Genomic DNA, 10,155 nt, shown 5'->3' with positions numbered 1-10,155 from the left:
CCATAGAAGAATCGAAACATTCTGATATTTTGGACAAGTTACAAAAAAGTTATGTAGCGTAAAGTAACGTTAACTTTTTTTGAGTGACGTAAATGATGCCAAAATATTTGTCCTAAGCTACCTAAAAGTAAACAAATTTAAATATGCTAGCGAAATACTTTCACGGGAAGAATCCAAAGTTTTTCACACAAAGGGCGATTTTCCATTTCTTTAGGAACCACACGTTTCAAATATTTGCAGTTTGCGGAATGATAGGTGAGTTTTGGAATATTTTCAGTTTCGTGGAATCCACAGTATTTTCAGTTCCAGCATGGTTCGATATAGTCCTGCAGGCTTTACATATCAAGTAGAACAGTTGTTAGCATAGCTGGGTTGAGCAAATTTTCTTTGTTTAACGCTAGTGAAACGCATTCTGTGAACATTGTCCCTTTAAATGGAGACACAAGGCACAATAAAAATTTAATTATTACGTTATTTAAATATATGTCCGTAAAAAAAATAAGTATTATTTTAAGAAACTAACTAAGCAACCATCACGCCGCTTCCCGAAGGGGTAAGCAAAGATAAAAGAATACCGCACAGCTCTGCCTTCATAAACAATTTTTGCATTTGCCACATGCATGCATTTCCTCATATATACCATACATACCCGTCGATTATTTCGACTACTGGGCAGTACTTGAAACCACAAAAAACTTACTTTAGACCTGATCAAGCTTTTCAAATACTTTAGGACTACTTTTTAGTATTTAATTACATTATTTCTATTTCACTCGCCTCATAAATTTGTTCAACTTTTTATTCTAACTTCATGTGAAAATATTGATTCAGTCCTCTTGAATCAATAAATTTGGGTATTTATTAAAATAAATTGGTAAAACTGCATTTAAAGAAGAAAAACATCTACTCATCTGATGATGCTCATTGACTTGATCGTTATTGAACTTTACAGACTTACAGACAGATGAATAAGAAAGCTTTGTATGGACCGTGACTAATTTATTGACTTAAAAAAAAATGTTTAAACTCCAATGGTTATATATTATGATTTTCATCATGTTTATTTTCATTTTATATGTTTGTTTATATACCTGAAACTTTCAGCGAGAAGAACCGATTCATCTTGGGGTCGGTGTTAACTTGACATTCGTATTTTCCCACATCACTTATCCTGGCCTTCTTAATCCTGAGAGCCCAGGATTCTGCATCGGGATCATGAATGATGTCAAATCTGGAGTCCGCAGTGAAGACAAGCTTACCACTAGTAAGGATCTGCAGGTCTTTGGTCCTGATCCACGAAACCTGGAAAAAAAATCATTTTCAGCATACTCGAATGGTATTAAAAAAACTTGTATATTTTAATCTCCTAGTACATGCATATAAAAAAATGTTTTCAAAGTTTAAATTATTTATTTTATTTACCTACTACTACGTATATTATTTACCTTAACCTAATACATACGATGAGCTTACCGTATTAAGCTAAATACGTTTGCCTTACAGTAAATACATACATATATGAGATTTGTTACGAGAAAATTATTCAAACTACCTATAACGAAAAAAAACAACAAATGTGATGAAAATATTTCATATGAAAAATACATTTTACTTATATCAAAGAGATGAAAAGGGGATTTTCAAGGTCTAAGCATTTGCAAGCTCAATTATCTATGATCGGCTGGTTTAGCTGATCTCTTTAAATCTTTTTTTTTAGTTACCCAACGATAAAATGACTCAGAAATCTATATACGGTATATGCAACACCACTTGGATCCAATTTTATAATTTTTATTGCCTATTTCTCAGTGTGAGGTGTAAATACTTTTTTGTGATTCAAGTAAGTATGATTCTTGAGTGAAAATTTGTAGTCAAAAACACTCTAAGATCTTTGGATGTTATACATATGCAACGTACAAGCAACCATTCACGTGTGAGTTGGAACGTCATCTTAGGAGATTATTGTTTCGTTAATATATGCATACATGTGTGTAAGTATATGTTCAGTTTTAAACTATTCAACTCGGTTTTAATTCGAAAAACAACACTTTTTGTCCCTTTCTTAGCAAAGGGTTAAAAATTATAAATTCAGCATGAGTAGATTTTAATAATAAAACTTTGTTAAATAAATTTGTAAAGAAAAAAAAAATTGTTTATAAAACCCTGAAACCTTAAAGAAACTCCAGGTTAATCGTAAATTCTCAGGATTTCGTATTCCCTTCTTAAAAATATAATTTTCTCTCTTGAGACATTTTTTTTGTATAATAAAAAAGTAAATATATTCTCATTCTGCCGCAGGCATTTAAAATCAGCATTTTTTTTCAAAGCAATTTCATCAACTATAGAATGTTTAATTTGTTTAATATTAAAAAGTAAATGCAAATAATGAATACTTAAGTGGAAATAATAAACCTTGATTGGATATTTTGACTGGATACTTTTTCATGGATTTCTTCCCCTCATCTCCTCGTCATTAATAGTTCAGTTTTAAAGGAATCACAAATAAAGATTCAGAATAAAATGAAGACCTCAAATCTGTTGTCATCTCATCAGAGGAGATGATCATTTAGCGACATCTCTGGGCCTTTAAAAGGTTTTTTTACGATCAGTTTAATATTTCATCCCAAAAGGGAACAGTACTGCCTATGGAATTCGTGAATACAAATGAAAGGATCTTACAGGATATATAATATACATGGGGTTGAACTACCCATCAAACAATTTAACAAGGTTTTTTTAATGAATTAGAAAAAGTCACTACCTTTTTTATGACATAATTAAAAGTTTCGTAATCACATTTTTTGTTGAATTGAAAACACAATTACTATCAAGAATATAATTTTTTTATTTAACTTAGTATTTTTGTCAATACCCGTCGATAGAACTTTATCGTACGCGTTTGAGTAAGCCAAATACTATTAATATTGCAGGTGGCTTGATAGAAAAAATTATCAATTTATTAAAACGGGAAAATTAAAAATGATAAATGTAAAGAAATAATAAATTTTAAGGATCTTTGCTCATGTACTTGGACATTTTTCAAAAATTTAAAATTGTGTTTTTTCTTTATTCCACAGATAAGTGAAGAAAACTTTATTCGTTATTTCAAAGCATTTAATTTGTCAAGGAAAAAACTGATAACATCTCTTCAAAGAAAACGTGTGTATTTTAAGCGTTTGTTTACGACTTATGGAGTATTAAACCAAACATAAATCATATTTTCTTCACAATTTTAATGATAGGCTAGGTAACGTATTATGAGGAGAAAACCAATGGAATTTATGGAGATTAGTAAAAATAAGGCTGTAAGCCATTGCTGGAGGTGATTAGGACGTCTTTGTATACACAAAGCACAACCATGTTTTCATTAACACTCATAAATCTCAAGAAACAAAGCCTTAGTTTCCTTTTTCCGGAACAAGCCCTTTCGTAAAGCCTCCTGAAACACAAGTACCTACTTTGTTCAAAATATTCTCATTTAAAAGGATTATGTTTTATGTATGTGATGATTAAAAATATTTTTTTAGTAGCAATATTGTAAATGATCAAAACTGAAATATGATTCTCTGATATCACGGCTAAGGAATTTTTTTTAATACCAAAGACACGTTTTACATATATATTGTTTCAGCATTATCAAAGCAATGAGATAAAATTTTAAAACAGGTTTGTTCAGATTTTCTCTTATTCCCAGTGGGAGATTTTCTGAACGTGTCTATTATAAGTTTTAGATCATGTGACGAGACTCATCGATAGATTTTCCAAACTTTTCTCTTGTTTTAAAATAAAAATAGTTTGAGATAAAAAAAATTGTTGATATTTTATCAGACAAAGTCACAGATGGAATTGTTGATCCTAACTAGCTGACAGGCCATAAACCCCATTTATTCACCATATTCCCATTTCATTTATTTTCTTGTCCCAGTTGAACGAAAAGTAAAAAAAAAAACATTAAAAAAAACATTTTTAACAATATTTTGAGTGCCCAAATTTTTCTAAACAAATTTTAAATTTTATTTCCCTTAGGAGTTATTGACATCAATAATTTTTCATATTTCAACAAATTTGGATAATAATGTCTTTAAGTCTGGCCATTTACAGGGTTAACAACCTGTCATAGGCTGGTTTAAGCGATCACTTTATACACGTGTTACATTCACCATTCTTTCCATGATTGATTAATTACCATATAACTCAAATTTTGGACATTTTATTTATGCTTCAATTTGACAGATTTTGCAAATGCTACTTCTTCGAAAACATGTTTGTCTAAAATCAGTAAAAGATTCTTTCCGAATTATTATGGTATTTAAAATGATGTTGTTTGTAACACAACTATATTTTTATATTTTTTATTCAAATTATGCTATAACTATAAAATCATTGTTTTATCTGCACTGAGTGATTTTGGTGAATGACAAATTATCGTTAGGAATCCAAAAAAATGCATTGAAAGAGGAAATAATATAATCCCACACGGTAATATTGGTAAAACTTTATTAAAAATATTTTTTACAAAAATTCTCCGTGCTGAAATGTTTATAATTTCTGAATTACCAGGGCGGTATCGGATAGCAGGAGGAAAGGAAGAAGCGAAGGGTTCGCTTGTCGAACGGAATATAGTGCCGTCGGTGAAACTTTTTATTGGCAATATTTTTTAACTCCTATTTGTAATTCTAGTCACATACAAAACAAAAGGAACAGGGTGGCAGAAGAGAGAGGTGGTTTGTGTGTTCTCGTAGTGGAAGAGGCAACGGTGGCTACTCTTAGATTAAGAATCGAACGAGACTTGCGAAGAAGCGGAAATAAAGATCTTAATGCTTATCTGCGGCGCAACAAAGTTAAATCGTCAAATCAGTCTTTAATTTCGGGTCATCTAGTATAAATGCCCTTTTTACTTCGTCAACTAAAACCGCTTTAATTAAATTAATAATCCACGATTGTTCCTTCGATAGCCCGATAAAATGCACCACATATTGTGCGAGGAATAACAGTATATTCTAAAAGCAATTCTAAAACATATTTCTTCTTCTTTTTACCAATTACGTACCATATATGAATCCATACAGGAAGTGTGGTTCCTCGAGCGCCCGACGCGGCTGCTGAGAGAACCACGCTCCATCATTTATTTAATTTTCTCCGGACATTTACATCTCAAGTCTACAATTTTTTGCTCATCTATAAATATTGTGATTGGTGTTAACTTGAAATGGTTAAAAGTTAAAATTTTATAAAGGTTAGCTGTTAACTGATGAAAGTGCATCAATAATATCATTGCGTCGTTCAATATAGCAATGCTGGTCTAAACGGTGTAGTGTATTTCTAAGAATCTGTGCCGAATGAACACATGTGGCAAGTTGGCGTTAAAAAGTGCTTTGTGTTCGTCCCTTAAGAGTACTTTACGACCATAGTGTATTCATCCGAAACCCCTAACTTCTCGGGGATAAATGACTGCAATAAAAATGTGCAAAGACAATACCAATCTGAGAACATGTGCTTAAACGGTTAAATTTTATGAAATCGAACTACAAACTTAAATACCTCAATTGCGCCAGCTCCCATTAGTATGAAAGCGAAAGCGGAAAACCTCAAAGACAAAACCATCATGTCGGATCACGGAAGGGCGGCAAAAGAGAATAAATGTGAAGTCCCGTTTGAACTGCTAGTTTGGAAGTTGGAAGTTGGCCATCCACAATGACGAGGAGATCAACAAGCTGCCCTCCAGCGTGACGACCATCGCTCGGGAAGTCGTCCTGCTCAACACCTTGGTCATTCTCCAGCCCATGGGATCAAGAGGAAGGCGTTTTAATTTGTCGGCTCATCTTTTCCCCGCTCCAGACTCGACAGCCCGAGATCGATTGACGACGTTTTAATCCTTTTTTTTATATCATTATCACCATCATCTTATTATTATTATTATTATCCATGTCTTTATAAGCGCCCTTGAGGTAGTATTTTACGAAAATGGCGCTATACAAATTATCCAAATTATTATTATTATTATACAGTTAAAATATATATATTTTTTTTAATGTATTTTGTTTTTATCACTAATATGAATCCCACAAATGATCATCTTGCTTTTATTTTATAAATTTCAAATAGTATTATTTTTACTCTTTCCATCAAATGCAGTAACCTATTTTATATCATTCAGAGGGAGATAAAAAAAATATTGAAAATTAGCTTTAAAATTACTTACAATCGTATTTTATGCGATACAACCATATTTTTTTGGGGGCATTTAGTTATAAGGAATACATTTATATATTAAACTCCCACATTTACATACATTTTTATTATTATTATCATTTTACATTTTACAAAGTACTTGATTGTTTTCTCTCACTGGACTTCCTCCACTAAGGACCATAGTATATTTGCGTTACTGGCGTACGTGGTTGTTTTTTTATACCTCCTATGAACTTATCTCCTCCTGATAGCGGCTTCCAGGTAAACCGAAGTGTTATATCCCTTAGTAGGGGAGGAAGAGGGTGAAATTTAGAAGGGAGAGAAGAGAAGAATAAAGAAGATGGCAAAGTGTTTTTTACCACCGAAGATAATCGAAATCGCTACAGCTATAAACATCGAGCGTTTCATTTAGCTGCTGCTTCAAAATGTGCTTCAAATTATCTGGATCTTTAACAGAAATAGGTTTTTTGTGTTCTTTGTGCATGATATTTTTGATTTTTTAAGATAATAGTGTAACATTTTTATTTTACTGTCATATGCAAAAAAGGACATTAAAAGCAGATATTTTAATATTGTGGATGATCTCACGCTTTGAATTTTAATAACCATTTTTTATGGTGTTTAAAGTATTATAGTACCTTGATGTGCTTATCGCAATTCATAAGTAAAATAAATGCTAATGTAAAACATTTTTATGCATTTTGCAATGAAGTCTATCTTAAAAAAGGTTATTGATTACACATATAGTATAAACTAAGGTAATACGTGTTTTTAGATAAAATTAACTTTCACACGTTTAAAAAATCACATTAGCTGTAATCTAGGATATGAATTCATCTTTTGAAGTAAAAATTAAGGTATATGAAACAAATTATTGTCTACTTACATGAACTTATAAACAGGGCTTTTCTCATGGCCCATAATTGAATGCAAAATAATCAAATCAATTTATAGTGTTTTACATGTTCTGCAAAGTATGCTTTTTACGAAGGAATTATCGGATTAATTGCTTTCAAAAAACTGTTCTAATTTTTCAAAGTTAATTATTTCGAGATATTTTCATCATCCAAAAAAAAGAGGAAGTAATTTTTTTTAAGTATATCAAATTATTATGAAGTCAGATAGATTTGTCAATGTGAAATATGATTATTGATAGTCGTTTCGAGTTCTGACAATCTGAGAAAATAAACTGTTGAAGGTTTATTTTACAAATTGTGTACCGAAAGCAGATTGGTACTTGCTTTGTTTATATGAAAACGTAGAACCTGATTTGAAAACATATTCCAGAGAAAGAACTATGATTTTATCATAAATCAAGCACCAGCATATCGAGTAAATATCAGTTTTATCTCACCCCATCACCTGTTCTTTCGTTTTTCTATAAAACTTTGGTATTTCTTCGATTTGTCTTTAGTATTATGTGCCGAATTTCTTGTGTTATGATAACGGCTTGGATATCAATAGACGTACGTGAAATGGACCGAAATCGGGCGAATACCAAAACCAATATTGACACGTTTCATATGGAATTTATCGGGGAGAAAATAGGAGAATACTTGTATTATAATTGTATTGTCACAGACGTTATTGAAATAATTTATCTCGCCCGAACTGACATGGTACAAGACAAAATTGCTTTATTTGTAACTAATTCCGATCGAATATTCCAAGGTTTGGTGTGCCTAAGGTCTTACATAAAACATCCTACTTCCAATATAATTTATAGGACTTTCCTTAATTGCACACACACATTGAAGCGATATTGGAAATTTCATTTGTAATTATTAGTTTCATTAAAAATATGCTCAGCCTTTAAATTTAGCACCTCGTCAAGATGTGTGTGTGTACACATACAGGAATATGTACCTTTTTATTTTAATTAACTAAAATGCTCGTGTTTGTGTGTAGCATATAACAAGTGCTAGCGCATAATAATTGACACGGTTGAATAAACCGTCAGAAAAGAATAAAACTAATTTGGTCGGAATCTCGAGCGGAGTAAAAGCTACAGGAGCACAGAGCTTTGTGGAGGTAGAAAGAGCTTTCAATTCAAACGGTAAATCTGGAACTAAGATAAGCCCCTTGAATGGCTAACGACCAAAGCACCATTGTTAGGGGTCGATTAGATACCTTTGGAGGAATTTTCTGGAATTAATCTAATACGGAGGGCACTTTGGCTATAATGGTGGCTACGCGCCGGAGCTAAATATCATGATTTATTTTTCAACTCAGCCACTTGCCTATATGTTACATCCAAATACATTAATTTTATATATAAATACTTCTTACGGTATTCTGGATATATTCAAGCTGTGGATTTCCTTAAAAAATGAATATATTTCATAATAAGCTTTTTATTAAAAACCCGTTATTAAATACAAATGTCCGCCTCCGTAGCGAAATGGTCAGCATGCTCGGCTACCGTCCAAGAGGTCCCGGGTTCGATTCCCAGGGGGGGTCAAATAAATATAAATAATTTTTCCACTCTAATATTTATTCATTATTATCCTGGACTGGTACCTGAAGCGGAAGGCTGATCACCTTTCCTTCGTGTGTTAACGATCAAGATAACACTGTTTATAATGCAGTGCCCTATGCACCATTGAGGTGCGGAAAAGGGTTTGAATGAATGAATTAAATACAAATGAATTATTGTATTTTTACGCTTTTATGATAAGGTGGAAAAAAGGTTCCTGATATTTCATATGAGATTAATTAATTTTAATTTTATAATATGGACAGATTTTTTTTTAGGCATTAAACGTTCAAACGAAACAAGATAAGTATTATAATCAGCTAGACAAAATAATGTTCCATGAAATGAATTAATACGCAATTAAAAGCGAGTTTTGAAAATTCCCTTACATCGCAATTTTCTCATTATGTTTTTGTTAAAATCTAATCGAAAAATCTAAAATTTGTTTGAGAAAATTGTTAAAATGTAACCTACAATACTCATAGTCGAAAGATAAGATTAGAAAAGCTTATTATTTTACTTTGACAACGTCATACCTGCATGTAACTATGTATCACCTCATATAAACCTGCGCTTATTTGGATTTCTGATTTCAACACATTCAAATATTATATTTCAAATACTTGACTTATGTTCTCCTTGCCTCATACATTTGTTTTAGTACTTTTTATTCACTCATCGTTCCACTTATCTTAACCATTTACACGCAACTTTTATTTTATTTTATAGACAATTCTTATCTCAGCCTTGCATTTCTTCCGTATTTTACCATTTGTACCTACATCTATCATAAATCATTTCGCATCCATACACTAGGGTTGGAACCAAAACTTTGTTGTGTACTGTTTGATTAGCTAACACGTAGTTATTCACATGGACATATCAAAAAGTAATCAAATTTTTTTTGTATGAAATTAATAAATATACTGAGATATACTGCCTCCGGCTTAGATTAAAGGATATAGTCTTCATATTACATTACAGTTATTAGTTGCAAAGTTTTTCGTTTGTAAGTTAACACACATAAGGCATCAGGTTATCAAGTTTGTAAACTCACAGCATCGCTAATGCTGTATTGGGAGTTAAACCCTCTTCACTGATAACAGGGTTAAACTTTAATACATCAACTCAATTGGATCCAAAACAACACATCGAACGTTAAAAACAGAATTTACATAATTTATAGATAAATATAAAACAAAAATATACCATATAGTTTTTTTCACATATATTTTATTTTACCAGTGACCGGGTTTTCTCGTTACCGACATCGTCAGACTACAACATTTTGAGTCTGTCCAAGAATATTTTTTTTTTTTATATTTTTTTGACTTCTCAGCTTTGGATGATGATGATGATGACAAGGTTTTTTGTCGAAACTGGTAGGTTAAAGTGAACTAATAATAAAAAAGTGGTTTAAAAAGGTTGTTTAATTTTATAAAGTTTATAAAATGTGCCACAAAGTATTTACGAAAAACACCCAAGAA

At 31.5% G+C, this 10,155-nt stretch overlaps 1 protein-coding gene across 3 annotated transcripts in view; it reads right to left on the bottom strand.

The window, feature by feature from the left end:
• LOC148309618 (uncharacterized) overlaps positions 1-10,155 on the bottom strand; it is a 156,815-nt gene that overhangs the window by 11,239 nt on the left and 135,421 nt on the right. For all 3 annotated transcript variants that reach the window (XM_088259668.1, XM_088259665.1, XM_088259666.1), the window contains exon 4: positions 1,092-1,302. In XM_088259668.1, the coding sequence (XP_088115794.1) occupies positions 1,092-1,302 (211 nt within the window). The remainder of the gene's footprint in view (positions 1-1,091; positions 1,303-10,155) is intronic.

This window comes from Brachycentrus maculatus, unplaced genomic scaffold (genome assembly GCF_059751285.1).
Source record: "Brachycentrus maculatus isolate JH-2025_06_01 unplaced genomic scaffold, ASM5975128v1 h1tg000119l, whole genome shotgun sequence".
Classification (NCBI taxonomy): Eukaryota; Metazoa; Arthropoda; class Insecta; order Trichoptera; family Brachycentridae; genus Brachycentrus; species Brachycentrus maculatus.
Note: the sequence above shows the minus strand (reverse complement) of the source record. Positions and strands in the feature narration are given on the sequence as shown.